At 50.9% G+C, this 24,209-nt stretch overlaps 9 protein-coding genes across 9 annotated transcripts; 5 read left to right on the forward strand and 4 right to left on the reverse strand.

Moving 5' to 3' along the window:
- Positions 1–832: 832 nt before the first annotated feature.
- On the forward strand, positions 833–1,591 carry CABS01_16040 (uncharacterized protein; the record flags this gene model as incomplete). The annotated part of the gene is made up of 1 exon (XM_060549372.1): positions 833–1,591. The coding sequence occupies one exon, from the start codon at positions 833–835 to the stop codon at positions 1,589–1,591; it is 759 nt and encodes a 252-aa protein (XP_060390228.1).
- Positions 1,592–2,242: 651 nt separating this feature from the next.
- On the reverse strand, positions 2,243–2,509 carry CABS01_16041 (uncharacterized protein; the record flags this gene model as incomplete). Its single annotated transcript, XM_060549373.1, has 1 exon — positions 2,243–2,509. The coding sequence occupies one exon, from the start codon at positions 2,507–2,509 to the stop codon at positions 2,243–2,245; it is 267 nt and encodes an 88-aa protein (XP_060390229.1).
- Positions 2,510–3,440: 931 nt separating this feature from the next.
- CABS01_16042 (uncharacterized protein) lies at positions 3,441–6,493 on the reverse strand (the record flags this gene model as incomplete). The annotated part of the gene is made up of 3 exons (XM_060549374.1): positions 3,441–4,698; positions 4,748–5,705; positions 5,767–6,493. 3 exons carry the CDS (start codon positions 6,491–6,493, stop codon positions 3,441–3,443), a joined length of 2,943 nt encoding a protein of 980 aa, XP_060390230.1.
- Positions 6,494–9,309: 2,816 nt separating this feature from the next.
- On the forward strand, positions 9,310–10,206 carry CABS01_16043 (uncharacterized protein; the record flags this gene model as incomplete). The annotated part of the gene is made up of 1 exon (XM_060549375.1): positions 9,310–10,206. One exon carries the CDS (start codon positions 9,310–9,312, stop codon positions 10,204–10,206), a length of 897 nt encoding a protein of 298 aa, XP_060390231.1.
- Positions 10,207–10,700: 494 nt separating this feature from the next.
- On the forward strand, positions 10,701–11,501 carry CABS01_16044 (IgE-binging protein; the record flags this gene model as incomplete). The annotated part of the gene is made up of 2 exons (XM_060549376.1): positions 10,701–11,295; positions 11,377–11,501. The coding sequence occupies 2 exons, from the start codon at positions 10,701–10,703 to the stop codon at positions 11,499–11,501; spliced, it is 720 nt and encodes a 239-aa protein (XP_060390232.1).
- Positions 11,502–12,433: 932 nt separating this feature from the next.
- CABS01_16045 (NADH:flavin oxidoreductase/NADH oxidase) lies at positions 12,434–13,615 on the forward strand (the record flags this gene model as incomplete). Its single annotated transcript, XM_060549377.1, has 1 exon — positions 12,434–13,615. The coding sequence occupies one exon, from the start codon at positions 12,434–12,436 to the stop codon at positions 13,613–13,615; it is 1,182 nt and encodes a 393-aa protein (XP_060390233.1).
- Positions 13,616–15,197: 1,582 nt separating this feature from the next.
- CABS01_16046 (ABC-2 type transporter) lies at positions 15,198–19,989 on the forward strand (the record flags this gene model as incomplete). The annotated part of the gene is made up of 2 exons (XM_060549378.1): positions 15,198–18,129; positions 18,185–19,989. The coding sequence occupies 2 exons, from the start codon at positions 15,198–15,200 to the stop codon at positions 19,987–19,989; spliced, it is 4,737 nt and encodes a 1,578-aa protein (XP_060390234.1).
- Positions 19,990–20,370: 381 nt separating this feature from the next.
- CABS01_16047 (class II Aldolase and Adducin domain-containing protein) lies at positions 20,371–21,291 on the reverse strand (the record flags this gene model as incomplete). Its single annotated transcript, XM_060549379.1, has 1 exon — positions 20,371–21,291. The coding sequence occupies one exon, from the start codon at positions 21,289–21,291 to the stop codon at positions 20,371–20,373; it is 921 nt and encodes a 306-aa protein (XP_060390235.1).
- A 906-nt stretch (positions 21,292–22,197) lies between these two features.
- On the reverse strand, positions 22,198–23,899 carry CABS01_16048 (cytidylyltransferase; the record flags this gene model as incomplete). The annotated part of the gene is made up of 5 exons (XM_060549380.1): positions 22,198–22,239; positions 22,295–22,759; positions 22,817–23,163; positions 23,236–23,617; positions 23,756–23,899. The coding sequence occupies 5 exons, from the start codon at positions 23,897–23,899 to the stop codon at positions 22,198–22,200; spliced, it is 1,380 nt and encodes a 459-aa protein (XP_060390236.1).
- Positions 23,900–24,209: the final 310 nt, after the last annotated feature.

Consider the following 24,209-nt stretch of genomic DNA (forward strand, 5'->3'; position numbering starts at 1 on the left):
GCCGTCATGTCTCTCAGTACACGTGTCTTTGATCTACAGCTCGAGCAACACTGCTCTCGTTTAGTATATACCAGACTGCGACGCGAGGATCCTAGCGGTTTGAAGGCAACGCCGCAAACTAGACGCAACTTAGGTATAATCTTGATATTATAAAGCGGGGTGCTATTGAAATCTTATGTCGAATCTGCTCACTCAGTGTTGGCCCCATGCCCTACTGTTTTGCTGAGCGAAGGCGAGTCTGCCTTTACGCCTGCCAAAGCATGTGGGTACAGTGTCCGATCGGAGACCCCCTGGTCGAAGTCCGTCACCGTTGAAAAGGGTCTGCTATCGCCGGACTTGGCAAGGCTCGCGCACAATAACGACGCCGGATAAAAGGGCGAATCGGAATGCCACACAGCTGTCGGCACTCCTTGGGAAAGACTTCTCAATCCATGGCGAAGTCTACGGCGCGACTCTACATTACCGCTCTCGGTGAATATGAAGCAGGGCTCAAAGACCAGCGCATTGGGAATTATGCTCTCGCTCCCAGAACATCAGTACCTTATCTAAGGTCGAACACGCTAGGCAAAAGCGAAGGAATGATGACTGCAGGATTAGGGTGCTTGGCTTCGCTACTTACTTCTGCTCCACCGGATACCATGACGTCGTTCTTCTCGCACATTTGATTTTTGCAAAAGGACTGGCATGTCTTCAGCATGCTTGTGTATTGAGATGAAGTATTCCCTGCCACAGTATTAAATTTTTCAAAACACATCTTTCACTCGACTCTTGGAGCAGTTTTATTGGTCTCTCGATGGGGCAACAATACTCACACCCCCGGAAAGGCGCAAAGATGCAGGTCATCTGTGCAGGGCTGTCGCGTACTGGAACCAGCTCGATCAGCCGTGCCTTAGAGATGCTACTTGATGGGCCGGTCTTTCACGGCGGAACTCAGTTATGTCTCGGCCCTGAAGCGGAGATTAAATCATGGATGAAGGTGCTTTCAGAGTGGCCACCGACGAATGCGGCCATGGAGCAGGAAATCCTGAACACTATACGCGTTCGCACTGACGGCTATGTTGCTATCACTGACGCGCCTGGTTGCAACCTCGTCCAAGAGCTTGTGACACTATACCCAGACGCCAAAGTCGTCTGCACAGTCCGTGATGATGAGGCCTGGGAGAGGAGCATGGGAGGGTTGAATGACGAAGTGTCACCATCAGCTTTGCACTTCATACTCTTCATGCTTCCCACGATGCGACTCTTCCCAGCCTACGTTCAAATCCTGATCTCGCATTGGGTCAAACTATACGGAGAATCGAATCCACCAACGGTCAAAACATATCACCGCCATATCGCGTACCTGAAGAGTGTTGTTCCGCCGGAGCGGCTGATCTTTTACGACGTACGCGACGGGTGGAAGCCCTTGTGCAAGGCACTAGATCGCCCAGTACCCGAAGATGTACCATTCCCCAATATTAATGATGGCAAGGCTATCCAGACGTTCGCAATGAAGCAGATCAAGCGGGGTCTTGGGACATGGCTTTTGTGTTTAAGTATAATAGGAGTTGGTAGCTTCATGCTGTTCAAGGCTTGGGGCACTCTATTTTGAATTTGTTTATTTGTTGAGCGATATACTGGAAGTAAAGGAGTCTCAGAGTGTGGTTATGTGCTCTTATGGAAGAATTAACAGGAAGACAGAATGATTATATTTTTGCGTCTTAGCTAAATTTGTGAGCAAAAGAGTCACGCAAAGTGTTCTGCTCTCTATATATATGTATGTCTCTGCTACTTCCATGCTCCTAAATGACCCTTCCATTTCCGAAGCTTCTAGCCCTTGAAAGTCTTTCCAAACCTCCCACATGTCGGACGGCTTCAATTGAGTATCCTATCGAGTATGAAGTAGCTTCAGTGTATACGACTGTGAATTTCTTGGACGTCGATCCCATGTTGGTTTATTAACTATGTGTATCGGAGAAAACTGAGCGGTAGTAGTACGGAGTAATGAGGAATAGAACTCCACTAGCTGCTACTACCTGCTACTTCGCCCCTCAATATACAAACACCATTCCGCAGTCAATGGGATACCTCCGTAGTCATGATGATAGGAGATGTTATGCGTAAGCCATCGCTCGATCCATTATAAAGTCATAGTCCTGCGAAACCGACTTCTCATCGTTACACATGTATCCTGCTCTCCAGAGTTTCACTAGGATGCATCACTGCTTGTTCTGCGTACCACTTCCCAACATCTCACTCGACCTTACTCTTCACACGCACCTCTGCAGTACTCTGCGCCAGGTGGCAGAGGGCATCTTGCGCCTGTGGGCACAATTCCGCTCGCCCCATCAGAGACACCCTCTCCGTTGAAATAACACTTACCAAGATCCTTCTCACAGGGGTTCCCAGGTCCGGGACAACAGTAGCCGTAAGCATTGATATCAAAATTATAACAGGCTACAGGCTCGACGCTTGCGAGTTCGGAATTAGTTGTTGGCAAAGCGGGCGCAGCCGTCGTAGTGGAAGGCATGAGTGTTGTAGCAAATAATGTAGGCTCTGGGATGATCACTGCGATGGACGATTCTTTGTATACAGGCCCATTGCCGAACTCAAGACCACTCAGCAAGTCGGTAAGGAGAGTAGAGTTGGCGTCGTGAAGGTCGGATCTGTTGGTGCTTCTTTTCCAAGTATCTCCAAAAGCTAGTTTGTCTATCTGAAAGCCTCAAACATCAGAGCGAGCGTCTCTCTGCTACCTATAGAGCTCCTAACGATAAGCCTTTTAGGATGCAGAGGCATATCGGTAGAGGACCTTTTTTGGTACGATACGCCTAACTCTTCCGCATAGGATGGCACGATTAGCACCATCTCAGCTGACAGCTCAACTATTGTGCCTTTTGAGGTTCAATGAACTGTTATGCGAGCAATCTGGTAAAGATCTTGTCACTATGAGACATACCTCTGTATTGACTGAGCCCGGGAGGCTCAGAGTTCTGTCCGGAAAGGAGGCACGGGTATAATCCAAGGATTCCCAAGCTTCTGCAGTTCAAAGCATTAGATTCAGGTACCCTGGTAGTTACCACGGATAAAGATGTTATGCGAGTGGGGGCTACCATCAACCGGTATGCCCCAGTAACCCTCGTTGGAGAAGCCAACCTGGCCTGAGGCGCCACTTCCGACACTGACTTTCAGTGAATTCGAGACTCATGTTTTAATAGTACTCACATTCAAGGAAAGACGGTTGGAAGAACACTATGCGTATCACTGCAGATAACCATTTGTCCTGAAGGCAATCACTAGCAGCAGGCTACTCTTCAGATAAAATTCCCCTATGCTATATCGAAGGTGAGTACATAAGAGAAGAATTAAAGTACAGTTTGGCACTTGTTACTACCTTGTTACACGTTACGCGTGTCTTGAAGATATACAAATTTACGAGCCAAAGCTACAGCGATTCAACTTTCTCACTGAGTGAGCCAGGGGTTGGGATATCCCGGGTCTGTGATGTTGACCCCAATGATCGGGCTCAGCCAGCTATCATAGTCAGTTGAGCTGTTCATGTTACCTCCCCACTTTAATGCCCGAACCAAGATACGATAATCAGCATTCGGCAATTGGTAAATAGTTCCGTTGGCTAGTTCAACAACTCCCCAAGACCAATCAGTGCTATAAACGCTGTAGCCTCGGAAGTTGGTAGCAACTGTTCCATGAGGCACATCGCCACCCCACAATAAGCCAATGAGGCCATAACTCTTCAACCCTGCCACGTGGTCAAGGGTTTCCAGGTCCAGGGGAGGAGTAGTGACAGTCGTGTTGGTAAATACGGTAGCGTTCGTTTGGGGTCCCGGGAGATAGCCATATGTTGACGGCGTGAAGTTGTAAGTGGGGTTAGACGCGATGTCTGCAGGTACTGCGTCAAAGCGGACATACGCCGATGGTTGGTCAATGAAAATTGTGAGAACTGGGTCGTTGTCGGGAGTCTGTGTTTGGTTCTCGGCAACCTTCTTGGCGGGGAATGTGAAAATCGTCTTGTCGTTATTGCGAATTCCCGCGTCAGAAGAACTGATAAACGGCAGCAGAGGAACGCCAGAAGGGGGCACTGGGGAGACATCAAGATTCTTCAAGTCTCCTGTGTAGATATTGGAGAGTTCGCCGCGTGCATACGGGATTCCAAGATAAGGAATGGAAAAGTTCTCCTCTCCTTCGGTGACTGTGATGAGACCACTGTAAGTCGGCAGGAGGGAAACGTCGACAGTGGGAGGGGTAATTGTAAATTCTACAGTCGCCTTGCCGCCAGCTGGAACCGTAAGGGAGCTCGTTGTGAATGTCACTTCCGAGTAGACAGGATTGAAGTTGAGCGCCCAGTAGAACATGTCGTTGATGTCAAGACTGTTGCCATTTGGTAGTCCGTTGACTTCCGCTGCAGGCTTGTGACCCAGCGTGTAGGTCTTGGGGGAAGATGACAAGTTCTCGATTGTGAAATTCCGATCAAGGGGTCCAGCTGAGTCGCGAAGGTTGAACTCGGTTGCAGAGAAAATGGTTTCCGATGTGACTGCTCTCAGGACGTTGACTAATCCCGAGCCTTGTTGAGCGGTAGTGGTGAGAATGTCGGTCGCGTTGTATTGCTTTAGAGGAGTTGCGGACGATTGCAAACGTCTCGCGATCTCCTTCGGGCTCAAGTTAGGATATTTCTGCTTCACAAGAGCGTAGCAACCCGCAAGGCTTTGAAATGTTAGCTCAAAGCCACCTTCGCTTTGGAAACACGACTTACTGAGGGGTGGCCATCGATGTGCCCGAGATGACCGCATATCCCCACCCGTTAGATGTAACCCACGTGCTAAGAATCGTTCCTCCAGGTGCAGACACCTGAGGCTTGAGCGACATTTCCATCGTTGGCCCAAAGGTTGAGAACCATGAGGTAGTGCCTCCAGTTGGCTGATCAATCTGATGAACGGTTTGGTCTTCGAAAGTCAAAGTGAAGTTCTTGCCCTCTTTAGCAATACCGGCAAGAATTTTGCTTGCCTCAGACTTCTTGACCTTGACTGTATCAATGGCGCCATTCGCACCTGGCTCGTCGATGGACATGTCACTGGTATCAGGAAACCATGCCCAGACATTCGTGAAGCCAGATGAGTTGCTCCGTGCATCCAGGATATCGTAGTAACAGTCGCTTCTCGCGGTGACCAATGCGACCACACTGCCCTTGTCAGGGAAGCTGGCAATCGCGTCATCCCATGCTTGGTCCACGCACTCTCCATTATCGTCGTCCGCAACAAAGACATTGAAGTGTGCTGAAGCGTTGAGGGGAACAACACGACCGTACTCAATGGTGGAACCATCCGAACCAGCAGCGTTGTAAACCGTAGCAAAGTGGAAGTCGCTTACGGAGCCGACTGAGATTGCACTGGGGTCTTGTGCTGGTGCCGAGGAAACGTAGAGGCCAGTGTCGCCCTCGTTGCCGGCCGCAATGACGATTCCGATGCCCTGGGACTGGATCTTGGACAGAATCGGAATGTACGGTGAGCCACCCTCCCAAATAGCTGTCTCACCAATCGACATGCTGATGAGGTCAACCCCGTCGCTAGCAGCTCTCTCAAAGCCTTGCATGAGGATATCATCAGTGACACCTCCACTGCAGCCGAGAACGCGGTAGGCATAAAGAGATGCGTCAGGTGCAACACCAGAGATGCCAAATCCAACGCCCTGAGGGTCCTTGGCAGCGAGGATTCCTGTAATGACGAGTTAACACAAGCTAGAGCGAGGTTTCGGCTTCTCCTCAATATGACATACCAGCAACATGGGTACCGTGACCGCCCTCCAAGCAGGTAGTCAATGGGTCATCGTCCGGGACTGGATCATTCCAGCCAACAAAGTCATCACCCACAAAATCATAGCCTCCCGCTACCTTGAAGCCTTCGCCGTAGCCAGCGCCCAGGGCTGGGTGACGCCAATCAACACCAGTATCGAGGAAACCAATCTTGACGCCTTTTCCAGTCAGACCTTGGGCATGGACTTTGTCAGCGCCGGTCATCTTGAGACTGGAAAGGACGTCACTGGTGCCATTGATGGTGACAACCTGTGCAGCGGCTCTGAGCTGGACGGACTGCACTCCGATGGGAACAGAGGGGTTGACAGTCTTTGATCCCCGGCTAGAACCAACCGGTACGGGGCGGTCGTAATATTTGTTGGGCCAGACCTTCTTGACCTGGGGTAGAGCAAGCAAAGTGTCGACGTCGGTATCGTCCTTTGCATTGATTGACAAGCCATAGAAGTAGTCCGGATTTTTGAATTCGTGACGAACAGAGTAATCCAGGACGTCTTCGGCTCGGCGATGGAAAGCAGAGTGCGCATCTTCGCCGACCTCGCGGCCATTGATTGACGCATTCGGCTCAAGTTCGATGATGAAACCAGCGTTGACTGGTGGCTTTGCCTTGATAGCGGCTCCGGGGTGAAACGCCGCCAGACCAGGCGTGATCAGAGCCGTGGCAGCCACAAGAGTAAAAGAAAGGGCCTTCATGACGAAGCGTTGAAATGAGTGTAAATGAAAGGAGTGTAATGGACGCCGCGATGGCTATAATCTGCAAGGGATTTCAGTCTGAAGAGTGCATCACGACACATTTTAAGTACTGAGGACGTTTATCACCAGACAGGATAATGTCTCGTGTGAGAATAAACCATGATGAGTTTTGAAGACGTGCTTCACGATAAGGATTGCGATACGAACTGATCACCACCAAGAGCACTTTCAGAAGTTCCTGTGTCCCAATTTTGAGATGCAGATAGCCAGCTGCCTAGGTAGCATTGGGTAGGTGTTGTCGGTTCCCGATCTGTCGGCAATCTCTGCTATTTGAGGCTCGAAAGCTTGATTAAGCCTGCTGGTGTTACTACAGCGTAGATATCTTAAGGGTCGATTAACCCCTCCAATCGGCATTGAGTAACAATATTCTCGTATGGTCGGGATACAGAGAGGGGCCGGAGGGCGGAGGGTCCATCCTCGCATCCAGGCGCAGAATAGGAAGGTCGTGTTGTGGAGATTCGTGATCTAATTACAGGGAGTTATTGCCAAACCTTATTGCGGATGTCGCTGGATTCCTCGGCCTCCGATATCGTCAAGAGGGCACTTATTATTTTCCTCAAACACTTTCTGGGTACAAACTGTGCTTCAAATGCTCAAAGTGAGTGATTTGGTACAAAATTCCTGTACCAAAGTTTAAGAACCATCTCACTCGTTGGAATAAGATAGAGCTAGTTACACAGCTTTATCTTGAGCATGTATGCGACCCGGGCTTCATACTTTACTCTACATCCTGCCAAGCATAGTTGCGCCCGGCTTAGACTTGATGAAACTTACCTTTTCAATTGCTTCTGGTTGAATGGTGTGAATCTACAAACTGGAAATCGACCAGGTGTTAACTAATGGGGTGGGATTTCAACATGTCTGATCCGTTACAGAGTAAGGTATCTTACGGTTTGGGGGGGCTCTTGGGACCAAGACCTCGCGATGAGCGCAAGGGCCATCAGCTCAACCATCTCTCCCAACGACTCGTACGGGCAGCCAGAGGTCAAATTTGCTATGGTGAACAGACCATCAAGCATTGTATTGTATGAACTGCCACCAGATCATCTTGTCATTGCTATGGGTGTTGGTCAATAGACCATGTAGGGACTCCGTACGCTCGAAGGCTCTTCGGATAGGCAGTCTACGATGCGTGTGATCCAGCTGGTGTCTCATGTGGGTCGTCCAGCACGTGCCGTCGCTGTTGCCTGTCGCGTGCTTACTATTCCAACCTCCGCCTGGCCTCAGCACAGCCCATTTCGAATCGTAGACAACTTCATATCCAATCCGCTCTCTCAAACCACGGTGCCCTACCTCGGGTGACTGCGTGTAGGAGGATTGAAACCTCACTTACTCCGTACTCAAGAGGTCACTCTACCCATGCACTTCATCGCCGCCTGAGCGCAACCTCCGGTCACCCTGGCCTGTGTAGAGCCTCCTGACTCATGGCTAATTCTGCCCCTCTCGCACAACCTGTGGAGAACCGGTCACGGAGTGGGATCCGGCCAAAAAGAAGGCAGGTCGGCAGAGCGTGCGATGCCTGTCGTTTGCGTCGCATCAAATGCGACGATGCGTCTCCTTGTGCCAACTGCAGGGGTCGGGGCCAGCAGTGCAGCAATACGGAAGCAACCCGAACTTCGACTCTCTCTCAGGCCCATGAAGAGATAGACCGACTAAGGCTGAAAGTTTTGGACCTCGAACGAGAGCTTCAGCGACACCGAGGGGCGCATACCAATCCTGGAACTTCATTTTCTGTACATTCGCAACAAGTAGTCGCCAACGTGGAAGCAACGGCAGCCAGTAACATCGAAGGCCACTTTGTCACGCCAAGAAATAAGCCTTGGGATGGTGCTCTGCTCCGACCCGCACGATCACCTCATGTCGCATGGTTTGGACCTTCGTCTCTTTACTTTTTCATCCATCGCCTTGGCGTGTTCCTCAGTACCGATGTAGAACATGCTCAGCCAGACCACATGCTTCTCCGATCAACGAGCGGTAGCGCCGTGCCCGCCCAGGAAAGGACTACGTCAGAAGACGCATCTCATTTGCTGAGGCCACTTTTTAACGGCAATAAACCCGGGGTCTATCTGAATCCAATTCAAGAAGAGTACTTCGTCAATCTATTTTGGCAATCATACCACACCTCTTTGTACGCCATTATTGACGAGGCCGAGTTCAAAAAAGAGTATCAAGCCCTCTATCTGGATGTGCCCTCTGGCTATACTCGCAAGCCTTCAGCGCTGGTCGACATTGTTGTTGCCATGTGCATGCAGTACATGGCCTCAAGTCTGCCGTCTAGCCATCAAGGAAACATCGTCGAAGGAAACGATGCTACAACTGCCGGCCGGTGGCACTACCGAAGAGCACAGACTTTACTAGCCGGGGAAATGGAAAGCCCTTCTATCTCCACGCTACAGTGCCATCTCCTTTCAGCTGTCTATGTCTGTGGTGCGTCGTTCCATAATATGGCAGATAGCATTTGTGGTCAAGCTGTACGCATAGCCTATATGCTGGGTCTGCATATCGATCCTCCACTTGATACACCTGAGAAAGAACGTCAAGTAAGACGTCGACTTTGGTGGGCTGTCTATGTCTTGGACAGCAAAGTCGGGATGAAGCTGGGACGCCCCTTCTTACTACATGGTTCATTTTCCATGCCGCCTTTCCCAGATGATCAGCTTGGCGCTTCCATGTTATCAGGATCTACATTCGCTCCAATTTCAGGGGACGCTACCTGGCTGAGCTTTAGTCTTCATCACCTCAAATTATTCAAAACAATGAGAGATGCTCATACTACATTATACAGTCACGACGTTGGGCTTGGACAACACAAGACTATATGGGATGATCCCACATCCTTGGCCAAGGTAGCCGAAAGTCTAGAAGCTCATACCGTCATGATAGAGAGATGGGTGCAAAACTTGCCTGGTGCGCTCAAAAACAGCCGAGTAAACAATGGCCGCATTCTCTCAACCGACGGCTCGGCTCTCGTTATTGAGCAGTATGCCCCACTCTGGCTCCAAAGACAACGCCTTCTCCTGGAAATGGAATATCACCACATGTCTGTCAACCTTTACCGACCCTTCATTTCATTCAAAAAAGTTCCGGCGCCCGGAAGTCGTCTTGAGACGCTCGCAATAGAAAGTATCAACCATGCGATAGAGCTATCGAAAATTACTCAGCAAGCGCTTTCGTCCACGGCTATACTCGATGGATGGCATGAAGCGTTCCAGTGGCAATGGAATTCTGCCATCACATTAGCAGGATTTATCTTGGCCAATCCGCGTCATTCTGCAGTCGTAGCCGCAAGAAGTGCCATGGATTCATCCTTGTCAGTTTTTGGTACATTTGGCCAGAGTTTCGAGCTGGCAAAGAATGCTGAAACTGTTGTCCGAATGCTGTGTACGAAGATCGATGGCTTGATATCGACTTCTTCCCAGGACCATGGTCAGAAGGAGCCAGCTGCATTACCTACGCTGGGTATCGACCAGGAAGTGGAGGTAGCTAATGGCTTTGCTTCTGAATCGGTCTATACATCAACCTCCCCTGAGCTTTTGACTCAATTTCTGGACTTCGATTTCACGGAAATGGCGGTTGGCGTAGATTTCTGGGCCAATATCGACATGCTGGGTGTCGGCGATATTAGCACATTTGGCGAGTCCTCTGTCTTTTGACAGAGATAATAATATTGGGTATGTTCCAATACTTTGACACACGTCTAAACAGCCAGCAACGTGATCGTTAATGCAATTGCTTCGAGCAAGCAATAGTGAGAGGTGTCGTTTGTTTTCGAGCTGATCGCGTGAATAGTGAATCAATGAATTGCAAAACAGTAATCGTAAGCATTCATGATGCATTCCACCAATCGGAGCATGTCCTGCCTCTGCTTACTCTGGTCCTTTCCTAACCACTAGGAGTTGCTCCTACACTGCGAACCAACGATCCAATCGAAAGAACTCCTTTTGCGAACGACTAAGCGAGCCTCGATCCTTTACAGACAATAGCGCGAACTTGGTATAAATACGTCCGTTCGATTCACCAACTCTACTTTTTGAATTATCCCAAATCAGACTTCTTTCGCAACTTGATACTTACAGTCAGATCTCAATAATCAAGCTACCCTATTGTCACTCTTCGTCTAGCAAGGCACTTTGTTCCAAAAGCCACTATGTCTTTGCCGCGCCGAGCTCTGATCAGCATAACTTCTGCTCATGGCACCCTATTCGAGGGGAAGGAGACCACCGGCCTCTTCATCAGCGAAGCGTTGCATCCTTACAGCGTTTTAAGGGCAGCTGGTTTTGAGGTTGATCTCGCTTCCGAGACTGGTACATATACCCCTGACTGGCTTTCGACACAGCCAGATTTCCTCAACGGCGAAGACTTGGACATTTGGAATAATGCCAAGAGCGATTTCCGCATGAAGCTCGACAACATGACAAAAGCCGCTGACCTCGATGGTAACGCATACGGGCTTTTCTACGCGTCTGCCGGCCATGCCGCCCTCATCGATTATCCCACGGCCTCTTCTCTTCAGCGAATCGCAGCGCAAGTCTGGGCGAATGGAGGGGTGGTCTCTTCTGTCTGCCACGGACCAGCACTTTTCGCCAATCTGATCGACCATAGCACCAATGAGCCCTTGATCAAGAACAAGAGAATCACCGGCTTTACTACGGAAGCCGAGTCCTCCATGGGGATCATGGATGAACTCAGAAGCTGGGGTGCTGAGATGGTGGAGGAAACGGCAATTCGACTCGGGGCGACATGTGAGCTTTTCACTCTTTCCTCCATCCATGGCCCAACCATTGCTTGGTGTGTGAGTTCTTCGGATCTAACATTGAAAACAGATGTGCGTGCCCCTGGTATCTGGGACGACTTTCATGTAGTTGATGGTCGCCTAGTGACAGGCCAGAACCCAGCCAGTGCTACATCCACTGCTCAAGCTGCCGTTGAGGCTTTCGACAGCGCTTGAAACATGGTATTTCAAGATGATATGAGAACTCCTGGTGTAGAGAGAAGATATGCTTATGGGTATGATTCAATGGATTGGATAGATTGACAGGATTATAAATTTTCTTGGTGATGGAATCGTTTTCCGAGCACTTTCTTAACTGAGGCCTCTGTGTAGCTTGTTGATGTTGTCAACCCTTTCACGACGGACGCATGAAAGGACGTGAAATTCAAATATCATGCATAAAGAGATGTGACCGACAAACTCATATGATCATTCAGAGCCTGTGCAGCGCAGCCTCAACAGCCGGAGCAAGTCTTTTTTCGAGGTGATTTCAGATTGATTGCTAGGTTGAACGACCTCACGTTCTTTAGTCATGGCAGCAAAATATTAAGCTCAGAAGGCGGTGGACTGTTGGGAAGAAATTCGAAGAGTGAAAGCAAGTAACAAGCCAACTCGTCCTGCTTTTGGTGCACGAAAGCCACGTTGCTACCCATAAATGCGGAACTGACGCCATTCTTGGTCTCCGATGAAAAGGGCTATCTCCGATGACTAAGAGCGGGATGACAAATTAGGAAGAACCACTTAAATGTGTCATTATCAGCGGCACGGGAGATCGGGTTGTCCCGGAATCACGGAGCTGCTGCACGCTTTGTAAGGCGCCAAGCCGGAGTTGCGGAGTTGCCCACAACATCACGAATCAGTCCTCCGGCTGACTCGCCGATTGATGTGTGGGCCTTCTCAAAAACAAGGAAACAACTAGAATAGCAGATAGTATTTAATGACGAAAGAAACCTCAGACTGACTTGGTGAAATAGAGACAACTCGCACTGGTTTTTTTGTTTTTCAACAGCGACTTGCATAGATTCTCCTCGTTATCCGTCAACATATCCCGCTTCAAGTCGACATACCAGCATCGTCAATCACACAGCATCATAAATCATCAACTCAACATGGCATCGCCTAACATTACGGAAAGCAAGCTCTTCAAGCCTTTGAAGCTTGGCAATACACAGCTTGAGCATCGGATTGCTCTGGCACCGTTGACCCGATACCGAAACGATGCAAACCACGTGGCGAAACCTTTTGTTCCTCGATACTACAGTGACAGAGCCTCAACTCCGGGCACTTTGATTATCTCAGAGGCCACTGGCACTTCAATGCCAGAAACTGGAGTACCGCACGGCCCAGCCTTTGTCACAGACGAGCAAGTTGCTGCTTGGGAAAAGGTCATTGCTGCAGTTCACGAGAAGAAAGGTGTCTGGTTTCAGCAAATCTGGGCTCAAGGACGAGCTGCAGACCCCGACTACCAGAAGCAGCGCGGCTACAAGTTCCGTTCCTCGAGTGCTGTGCCAATGGAGCCTGGCGCAGCTGTTCCTGAGGAAATGACTGAAGAAGAGATTCTACAAGTAATCCAAGACTTTGCGGACACCGCCAAGAGAGTTGTTGCTGCAGGCGGCGATGGTGTTGAAATTCATGGAGCCCACGGTTACCTACTGGACCAGTTCCTCTCAGACTCCGTCAACAAGCGTACAGACAAATGGGGAGGCTCTATTGAAAACCGGGCTCGGCTTCTTCTTGAAGTCATCAAGGCAGTGGTTGAGGTCATCGGCGCTGAAAAAGTGGCGCTTCGACTCTCTCCGTATGCATCGTTCCAAGGGGCAGAGTCGTCTGATATCCACGGACAGTATACATATATTGTCAAGGAACTGAAGAAGATGAACGTTCCCTTCGCCTATTTGTCGCTTGTTGAGGCTCGAGGCGACCCGGCCAAGCTTTTGAACACTACGCACGATCCCAAGATTGCTCAACAGACACTCGACTTTATCCTCGATATATGGGATAACTTGTCCCCCGTTGTTGTGGCTGGTGGTTATAGTCCCGAAAGCGCTGCCCAGGCACTTGATGGGCACTACGCAAAGTGGGATGTCATCGTTGCATTTGGAAGAAGCTTTATTGCAAACCCCGACCTTGTCTGGCGTTTCAAGCACGGCGTTCCACTCACAAAGTACCATCGATTCTCGTTCTACATCAGGGGATCGGAGATTGGGTACAACGATTACACATTTAGCCAGGAGTACATTGACGCACAGCGCGAATGGGCTTTGACGCATTTGGCTTCAAACTCGAAGTAGTACTAGAATCGTTACTTTGATTTGCATTTTCTGGGTAGAAAAGCATTAGAATTTAGAGCAATATCCATGTCGTTTTCGCCAATAGAAACATTCTGTTTTTTAATCATGATATTCCCATATCATGATACCAATATCAAGCTCTTTTCCTAGCCCCGTGCAACTTTGTGATTTACACCTAACCTGGTATGTTGCGTCTGGATCTCTCGAAACAATACTTCAAGCTTCACGGCTCCAGTATGCTCGGTGTGTATATCGCCAGAGTCATCGACCTGATTCGTTGCAAACATATTCCTTTGGAGGCGTAAATCATGAATAGCGAGCTGAAAGGTGCAGACTGGAGGAGAAGACATGGGCATGGTCATCACTGGTTTCGAGATATATGGTCAAGCACTTAGTTGACAACCTGCTTGATGTACGGTACTCATGAGCTTGAAGATCTAGATGCCAAGCAGCCAATAAGCCCAACCGCCTTTTAATTGCCTTCTTCTATCGCGAATGCGGGGCATCCCTGGAAGTGAACGACTAACGGAAGATTGATGCGAAATTATCAAATCAATCTCAGTCAAGAAGAGGCTTTGTATAAATGACCCAAAGCTTCTCAAGATGGTTCTCAGACTGATTCTGCGTTCTAAAAAGTAGATACGTAGCTGCTTATTTAAATGACAAATTTCACCCAAAGTGCGATTGCCTGAGTTCACTTGGCAAAAGACTGAACGCGAAGACGAAGCTCAAGTCCCATTTCGAGGACACTGAGCAGCGGAGTCAACCGTGGACCAATCAGATCACAAAGAAACACGGCCAAACCCGCCCGGCATTTTTACTCATGGGCCCGAGCAATCTAGCCAATTTTAGTCCAGATGCCAAGATTGACTTGTCTCAATGATTCCAGCAGCAATGAACATGAGCGCAAGACATTGCAATCTGGTGTCCTCTCGCACAATTCGGGGGTCGAAAATGTCCGTATTAAGGGAATTCTGGCCGGTGGGATTGACTTCTCGGTCAAGAAATGGCCTAATCGCCGATTGGGATGCATCTTTTTCCATAGCGTGTCAGCGCCATCGCGCGGCTTCGTGGATCTATGACGAAAGCATAGCTTAAGCTTACCAGATGAGGCTCCTTGCTTGGAGAAGAAAACATCTAGTGGTCTCCACTTGGCCGATATCTAACACCAGTGTCGCGCTGACGCGACCGACGTGGTCTGCGAGTACTTGGTTATACGTCGTCATAGATCTCAACTAGATCAACGGTCGGCGGAAACAGGTGACCGACGCCGTTAGTTCACTACAGTTGGAATCGGATTTTGTTGCTCGCGTCTACCCCCTGAAGATGCAGTCGATATTCTGGAACCGGCCTAGTGTCGACTGGCGTTTTGTTGGCATGTGGTTTCAACGAAAAGCAACAATCCATCGACTCACTGAGACAATATTATTTACTTACGGGTTCCCGTCAACAACGTGCTCTTCGCTGGGCCTTCTGCATCCGTGATGTGCACTGCAGTTGCTTGATCGCCATCACCACGTTGCAGGAAACCATAGTGGTGTATCAACTCCAATCTGCTTTTGGGAAAACATTGAAAGCCATAATGGATGAGAAACCTACGCCTCGGGACACCGACGTCCCAGGCGGCTTCCCAGAGACGCCTAGTCTTGCTCCGACCAGCGGGCGGCCTACGCCGATGACATTGTCTAGTCACGGCCAGCACAACGCTCACAATGCCACAAGCACACAATCAAGCCAGATTACCCGGAACACCACGAGTTACTTTGCCACGACATCGCGTATCCGCGACGACACGTCTTCTTCTACTGTCACGCTTTCTGGCAACGGTGTTGCGGTCTCGAGTAGCCGCAGAGCTTCGCGAGCAGAAGATTTGTCGGAAAAGAATGCCCCCATCGACAATGAATCGGCGGCATCCTCTCCCTCCGCAAATGCTCTATCGCCGACGGACAGCACTCACTTTGCGCCCCTCAAGACCCATGTCAGCAATACCAAACGACCAGAGGCGCGCAGGCAAGGAAGCAATTTGACCGAAGATGACCTTTTTCGAGTACTGTCTCGCCGTCGAACCAATGCCACGCACCAGTCAGATGCTGAACAGGAAGAGGAGCAGCAAGAGGTTGAACGTCTTATGTCTCGGATATTTGGTCGAGCTCGACAAGAACAGAGCGAGGAGGAGAAAACGCGGCACAGTGGAGTTGTTTTCCGTGATCTCACGGTCAAAGGCGTTGGTCTCGGGGCCAGTTTACAGCCCACGATTGGAGACATCTTTCTCGGATTTCCCCGCAAGATCAAAATGCTTTTCACTCGAGGGCCCAAGGCTGCATTCGCAAAGCCTCCGGTCCGGGAGCTGATCAGTCACTTTGACGGTTGCGTACGCCCTGGAGAGCTTCTTCTTGTTCTTGGACGTCCAGGCTCAGGATGTAGTACTTTCCTCAAGGCCTTCTGCAATCAAAGGGCAGGGTTCCAGGCCGTTGAAGGCGAAGTCACTTATGGAGGCGCCCGTGCTGAGGAGATGAGCAAGAGTTTTCGCGGAGAAATCATCTACAACCCAGAAGACGATCTCCACTACCCAACCCTGACTGTCAAGAGAACCCTCAACTTTGCACTAGAGACGAGAACCCCTGGCAAGGAATCAAGACTTGATGGTGAGAGTAGGAAGGATTACATCGAGGAGTTCATGCGAGTTGCCACGAAGCTCTTCTGGATCGAGCATACCCTGGGCACGAAGGTTGGAAACGAGTATGTCAGAGGTGTGTCGGGCGGTGAAAGAAAGCGTGTGAGCATTGCAGAGGCTATGATTACTCGTGCATCCGTTCAAGGTTGGGACAACTCAAGCAAAGGCCTCGATGCCAGTACAGCCGTGGAGTACGTCCGATCGATTCGCGCCATGACAAACATGGCAGAGACATCGACCGCCGTGTCGCTTTACCAAGCCGGCGAGTCTCTTTATGACCTTGTTGATAAGGTACTTCTCATCGACAAGGGGAAGTGTCTTTATTTTGGACCCTCCGAATCCGCAAAGCAGTACTTCATCGACCTCGGCTTCAACTGTCCAGACCGATGGACGACTGCAGACTTCCTAACTTCGGTAACCGACGAGCACGAGCGCCACATTCGAGAGGGCTACGAGTCCCGAATTCCAAGAACCCCTGAGGAATTTGATTGGGCATACAAGAATAGCGAGGCCTACAGGAGGAACATCCAGGATGTGGAAGAGTTTGAGTCTCAGCTTCATCAGCAGGTTGAAGACCGCCGCCAGAACGAATCAAAGAAAACCGAGACCAAGAACTACGAGATACCCTTCCACAAGCAGGTCATTTACTGCACCAAGCGCCAGTTCATGGTCATGGCTGGGGATCGAGCGTCCCTTTTTGGCAAATGGGGCGGGTTGGTGTTCCAAGGTCTCATCGTGGGCAGTCTGTTCTACAACCTCCCGAATACCGCTGCTGGAGCATTCCCCCGTGGAGGAACCTTGTTTTTCCTGCTTCTTTTCAACGCGTTGCTCGCACTGGCGGAACAGACGAGTGCGTTTGAGTCTAAGCCCATTCTGCTCAAGCATAAATCCTTCTCTTTCTACCGCCCAGCAGCTTTCGCCATTGCCCAAACCGTGGTGGATGTGCCACTTGTATTCATTCAGGTTATTCTTTTCAACATCATCATCTATTGGATGTCCAATCTTGCGAGAACTGCGTCACAGTTCTTCATCGCCACGCTTATTCTCTGGTTGGTCACCATGGTCACCTACGCTTTCTTCCGTGCCATTTCAGCTTGGTGCAAGACCTTGGACGATGCTACAAGATTCACCGGAGTATCTGTCCAGATCGTTATCGTCTATACAGGCTACCTTATCCCTCCAACTTCGATGCGTCCCTGGTTTGGATGGCTGCGGTGGATAAACTGGATCCAATACGGCTTCGAGTGTCTCATGTCTAATGAGTTTTACGACCGAGAGCTCCAATGTGTACCGCCTTACCTCGTTCCTCAAGGGCCGAACGCCTCGCCGGCATACCAAGGCTGTGCGCTTGCTGGAAGCCCGCCTGGCCAGACAATCGTGCCCGGCTCTAGTTACATCGAAGCATCCTTCACATATTCTCGTTCTCACTTATGGAGAAACTTCGGTTTCCTATGGGCTTTTTTCTTCGTTTTTGTAGCCCTCACAGCCTTGGGCATGGAGCACATGAAGCCGAACACTGGTGGTGGCGCTATCACCGTCTTCAAGCGTGGACAAGTCCCCAAGAAGGTGGAGGACAGCATAGCCGCTGGCGGCCGTGGCAAGAAGGATGATGAAGAATCTGGCGAAGCCAACAACAGTACGCAAACAATGACAGCCGACACTGCGAAAAAGGAGAGGAGCGACGAGGAGACAATGAAACAAGTGGCTCGGAATGAGACGGTCTTCACATTCCGCAACGTCAAGTACATCATACCTTTCGAGAAGGGAGAGCGCACGCTCCTGGATGATGTCCAAGGATACGTCCGGCCTGGAAAACTCACTGCACTTATGGGTGCCTCCGGTAAGTATTGATCTAGTCCAAAGATTGCTCACTTGCAATTGCTAATGCCTCATAGGTGCTGGCAAGACGACTTTGCTAAACGCCCTGGCTCAGCGCCTCACATTTGGCAAAATCACTGGTGAATTCTTGGTCGACGCTCGGCCATTACCCAAGTCCTTCCAGAGAGCAACTGGCTATGCAGAGCAGATGGATGTGCACGAACCTTCCGCGACGGTTCGAGAAGCTCTCCAGTTCTCCGCGCTGTTGCGGCAGCCCCGAGAGGTCTCCAAGAAGGAGAAATTTGATTACTGCGAAACCATCATTGATCTTCTCGAGATGCGTGATATTGCCGGAGCAACGATCGGCAAAGTCGGCGAAGGCCTGAATGCGGAACAGCGAAAGAGGCTCACCATTGGAGTGGAGCTGGCATCGAAGCCTGAGCTCCTCATGTTTTTGGACGAGCCCACGTCTGGTTTAGATTCCGGCGCTGCATTCAATATCGTCAGGTTTTTGCGCAAATTGGCAGACGCTGGCCAGGCCGTGTTGTGCACAATTCACCAGCCGTCAGCTGTGTTATTCGAGGAATTCGATGAACTTTTACTTCTCAAGGCTGGAGGCCGAGTTGCATATCATGGGCCACTCGGACGCGACAGCCAAGAGCTGATTCAATATTTTGAGTCAAACGGCGCGCACAAGTGTCCTCCAAGCAGCAATCCAGCCGAGTACATGCTGGAGGCAATCGGTGCTGGTGACCCGAACTACAAAGGGAAGGACTGGGGTGATGTCTGGGCGCAGTCCAAGCACAAGGACGAGAGATCCAGAGAGGTTGATGAGATGCTGGCAAGGAGGAAGGATGTGGAGCCCTCAAAGAGCCTCAAGGACGACCGCGAATATGCCATGCCATTGACGACTCAGACGGTGGCGGTAGTCAAGCGTTCGTTCACTGCCTACTGGCGCACGCCCAACTATATTGTCGGAAAGTTCATGTTGCACATCCTTACAGGCCTCTTCAACTGCTTCACTTTCTACAAGATTGGTTATGCGTCCGTCGACTACCAGAATCGGCTATTCTCAATCTTCATGACTCTGACAATCAGTCCGCCGCTCATCCAGCAATTGCAGCCAGTCTTTCTGCAGTCCCGCCAAATATTCCAGTCGCGCGAGAACAACGCGAAGATTTACAGTTGGTTTGCTTGGACGACAGCGGCAGTTCTCGTCGAGATTCCCTATGCTATTGTCGCCGGAGGCATCTACTTCAACTGTTGGTGGTGGGGTGTGTTTGGATGGCGTCTTCCCGCCTTCAACTCCGGCTTTGCATTCCTCTTGGTCATTCTCTTCGAGCTATACTACGTGAGCTTTGGCCAGGGCATAGCCGCGTTCGCTCCCAACGAGCTTCTCGCATCTCTCTTGGTTCCCATCTTCTTCCTCTTCGTCGTCAGTTTCTGCGGTGTGGTTGTACCAGCTGCTCAACTTCCTACGTTTTGGAGGGCTTGGATGTACTGGCTCACCCCTTTCCACTACCTATTGGAAGCCTTCCTCGGAGTCGCCATCCATGATCAACCTGTTCAGTGCGAGTCTGGCGAGTTTGCAAGATATCAGCCTCCTCCCAACCAGTCGTGCGAAGACTACACCGCGCCTTATATCCAGCAGGCTGGTGGATACGTTCGGACTGGAGATGGGGGCATCTGCGAGTTCTGCCAGTATGCGACGGGTGATGAGTTCGGCGCAGGCTTCAGCGTTTACTACAGCAATATCTGGCGTGACTTTGGCATCTTCTGCGGGTTTATCGTCTTTAATTACGCCGTAGTCTATGTCGGGACTTGGCTCAGGTTCAAGGGAAAGAACCCTTTTAAAAAGCTTATGATGAAGAAGAAGAAGTAATAGGGTGGCAGTTGGTCATGGCCAATCTCTTGTCAATGTTTAGAGGACTTGTTATGGATAGTAGACCTCCTGCATAGCGAGGTGTAATAGATTAATAGATTGTATCACTGAAGATTTGCGCCTGGTATCAATGAAATGATTCGTTTCTGATGGAAAATATCGATCTCAACGAGTTTCGTACAGTTCGCAACATGAGACTTGCATCTTTGCTGGGCCATCCGGAGTAACTCCCGACATCGCTCCTTGTATCATGAACTTTCACAAGCAGCCGAATGGTGAACAAGAGTTTTGATATTGATTCAATTGGAACGCTGGTGTATGATGAGGGAATCTATAGAGGGAAGGAAGAACAATGTGTTGATTGCAGTCAATATGGCAGCCTTAGTTCTTGAAGGCGCCGTTTGTCAACTCATCCTCCAGGTCGTAGTAGACTTGGAATTCGCAGTAGCAAATCTCCGGGTCACTCTCAACGTCAAAGTTGAATTGTGCCTCCTCGTCCGTGATGGGGACCTTTGCCAACCCGTTGGCGCCGGCAGCCTCGGCCAGGAGCTGCACGCGACAGCTTCGCTCCATGGAGGTGTACAAAAAGGCAGCCTCATCAACGGTACGTCCAACCGTCAGCAGACCGTGGTTTCTCAGAATGCAGCCCTTGCCCTTGGGGCCCAATGCCTGCGCGATCAGCTCACCCTCCTCAGGACCCAGCACGACACCGCCGTAGCTGTTGTAGACGCTGTGAGCTTCGCCAAGGAACTTGCAGGAGTCCTGGGTCAGCATCTCCAGCCTACGTCCAAAGACCGACCAGGCCTTGCCGTGGATGCTGTGGTTGTGGCACACGGCGTGAACGTCGGGGCGAGCCTTGTGCACGGCAGCGTGAATCAAAAAGCCAGCCGTGTTGGGGGGCTTGCTGCGGTTGCCGCCGATAACCTCGCCGTCGAGGTTGACGAGGATCATGTCGCTGGCCTTGAGCAGACCAAAGTGCTTGCCGAGAGGGTTCGTCCAGAAGGCGTCGTGGTGCTCGGGGTCTCTGACGGAGATGTGGCCGCTCATGCCTTCGATGTAGTCTTCACGGTACCAGTGGCGGAAAGCGGCGGCCATGTGTTCGAGTTGCCATTGGCGCTGGGAGGCGAAGTCGGGGAACTTGGGGATACCGGCGAGAGCGACATCGCCGTGGGGCATGGCCTGCAAAGGCGTCTTGTTGGCGAGCTCATGGCCGTGCTTGGTGTGCGATACCTCCTTGGGGACGATGGCGGCGGCGCGGGCCTCGATGGACTCGGTATCGCTGACAACGGCAGACGGAGCCATGGTGGGTCTTGTGATCGGTGCGCCGGTTTACGGTGTACGGAGTCTGAAGGGTAACGGTCTCAATGCGAAAAGTGAGCACAGCGTCTCTCCGGCCGTGGTTTCTGAACGTATCCGTTTCGAGATGGAAGAAGCGAAAGCTATGTTCAATGAGGATTTGTGAGTTCAGGTGTAATCCAGATAAAGTTGATCTGGGGAAGTTCTGCAATAATGATGGCCGCCGATTGATAGGCAATACGCCACCTACGAATGGAAGACAGAAATGTCCATCGGAAGATGTTACCCAGTGTTTGGCCGGAGCGGGGTTGCGGGTCTTGATAAGGCATGACCGGGATCGCTCACACAAAGTTAGGACCGGATACCGGAAACCGGGAAACCTGACCGGCCCGGTCCAAACATCGGATGGCCGGACAAGGAATAATGGGGTTGGGAAGGGGCCCCGCCTCCGCAACGGGCGGCTCGATCGCCGATAAGAGAGAGGCATCTCCACGGGCACTGCGAGTTCGGGCCAGGCTGTCACTCATTCATGGCATCGCGGCTTCGGGATTCACGCCTGGTCAAGCTTGGCTCAGAGGTTGAAGAGTGAGACGTGGTATGTTGGAAGAAAAACGTCGCGACAGGGTATGTTACAACTAGTCCATGCAAATTCCATCCGCCCGTCATAAACCAAAAAAACTCTCTTGTACAGCGACCGTCGTTGTCGTCGTCGTTACGCAAATGCTTTTATTTACCCGCGCGCAGCTCTCGACCGTCCGGCTCCGAGCCCGTCTCTTTTGCTTTCCTGGAGAATGGAGAGGGAGGTTATTCCTTGCTCTGCTTAGCACATGTGCCGGATGTCGCATTAGTTCGTCATTAAATAGCAGTATTTTGCTCGTATTCAGCAGTTGTCGATATGCCACGTCCATACATCTACCGCTTGGCCTGCAACGCCTTGTCCAGACACTGGATAATCTGATGAGAGTCAGCACACGCGATACGTGATCAAGCAACATTCAATAGGACATACCTCATCTCCCCAAACACCTTGGTTGCTAAGATAGCGACCCATGCCTCTCACCAATTCGAGCTGCTCCTCGACAGTCAAGCCAGTGACGGCCATCTCCATGACGCTGCCGAGATTGACCTTGTGAAGAGCAATAAAGGAATGGTAATACATGTAGGTGAAGAAGCCCATGATGAACTGGCAATCCATGCGATCCGTCATGCCGCCGTGTCCCGGAATGGAGTCGCCAAAGTCCTTGATCTTGAAAGTGCGCTTGAGCCCAGAAGCGAAGAACCCGCCAAAAGGTGCGATGAGAGAGGCAAAGGTGGCCAGTACCAAAGTGTGCAGCTGCATTGGAGCCACAGTGAAGGAGAAGGTCTGGTGCATGTTGGGTGGCAGGAAGAACAGAGGAGGCAGGCTGTACGTCTTGGGGATGAAGACGGGGTTCCGGGTACACTCAAGACCAGTAAAGATGTTCGCGCCGAGATCCTGGATTGTTGTTAGAATATTAACAGCGTTTGTCTAGGAGTAGCGTAGGGTACTCACGTTGACCGGGCACAAGAAGAAGTCGGAGCGCATCAAGACGTTGGTCAGAAGCATGCCAAACAAGATGGTGAAGGCCCAAGCGCCGACAAAACCCTCGACAGTCTTCTTGGGGGAGAGAGCGATGAGTTGCGTGCGGCCAAAGGTGATGCCGCAAAGGTAGGCCCAGATATCGTTGGTGATAACCATGGCAGCTGGGAGGAAAAACCAGATCATGCCCTCGAAAACGTTGTTCATGATGAAGTGAGCCTGGACGACAATGAGGTACAGAGCCATGTGAGTCCATGCGAACTGGGTGAATTGAAACTTGTAGTGACCATTCTGGAGAGAGGTGACGAAGAAGACGAAGCCTAGCGAGGTCGAAAGTCAGCGCGTGCTCGAAAGAAAGGGTATATTCTGGAGTGTTTCGAGAAAGGACGTACCAAAGATGTACAGTATGAAGCTAATGAAGCGGTGGTGGGTTGCCAAAGGCAGCAGAACCTTGTCGACCAAGACGATGTGCTTGAAATAGTAGATGACGCTCTCGCCGTAGAGGAAGTACATGGTGGTTGCCAGCCAGTACCAGTTGAGGCTCTTGGAGGAGCGTAGCTGGCGGGCGCGGCTGGGTACGCTGGCGATGGCGATAACCTCCTTGAAGGAGATGATCTGGATAGCAGTCATGATGCAGATGATGTAGATGTGGCCCATGAAGAGAGCAGTGAAGAAGCCAGCGAACATGACAAAGGTCCAGAAGGTACGGGTCAGGAAGTTGGCCTTCTTCTTCTCGTATGCGGCTCGCTTTTCCTCCTCGGGTGATTGGGGTTGCTGTTGCAGGCGCAAAAGGTTAGCTATGTCCATACCATGTGGACGGGGTCGCGGTCATGGTCATGACCATGATGATGATGATGGCGCTGGCAGTCGCACTGAGGCCGTGCAGATGCATACTGTAAATCTAGAGCTTACCTCTACAATGTTTTCCAGGGCTGCGCCAGACCTTTGCTTGGTGGGCGAACCATCTTCACTGACATCGCTGAAGCTGGAGCGGCGCCCCTCGCCGTGACCATTGGCCTTGTGAGGGAACTTGACGCCCCTCCGTGTGCGGGCCATCATGTCTCTATTTACGGTTCCGCAATACTCGAAAGGATAAGAGGTTTCGACGAGTCGGCCTCGTAGGTAACTGCGATACTAGGTGAGGTTGGTCAAGCCTAGTTGGTGGGAGAAAGGTCAAAGGTCGTGATAAGTCGTCGCGAAGCAAAAGCGGGTGGTTCGGATGCGGCGATGGGAAGAGTGGAAGCGGAGGGTCGGCGCAAATTGGACCGTTGGGTCGTAAGGATAGGCGATGGAACGGATTATCGTCGAGTTGTCGAGACACGTCGGAAGAGCAAATTCTAGTCGAGTCCCAAGGCGTGAATGCGCA

Source organism: Colletotrichum abscissum (genome assembly GCF_030869225.1).
Source record: "Colletotrichum abscissum strain IMI 504890 chromosome Unknown Scaffold_80.1, whole genome shotgun sequence".
In the NCBI taxonomy this organism is placed as follows: Eukaryota; Fungi; Ascomycota; class Sordariomycetes; order Glomerellales; family Glomerellaceae; genus Colletotrichum; species Colletotrichum abscissum.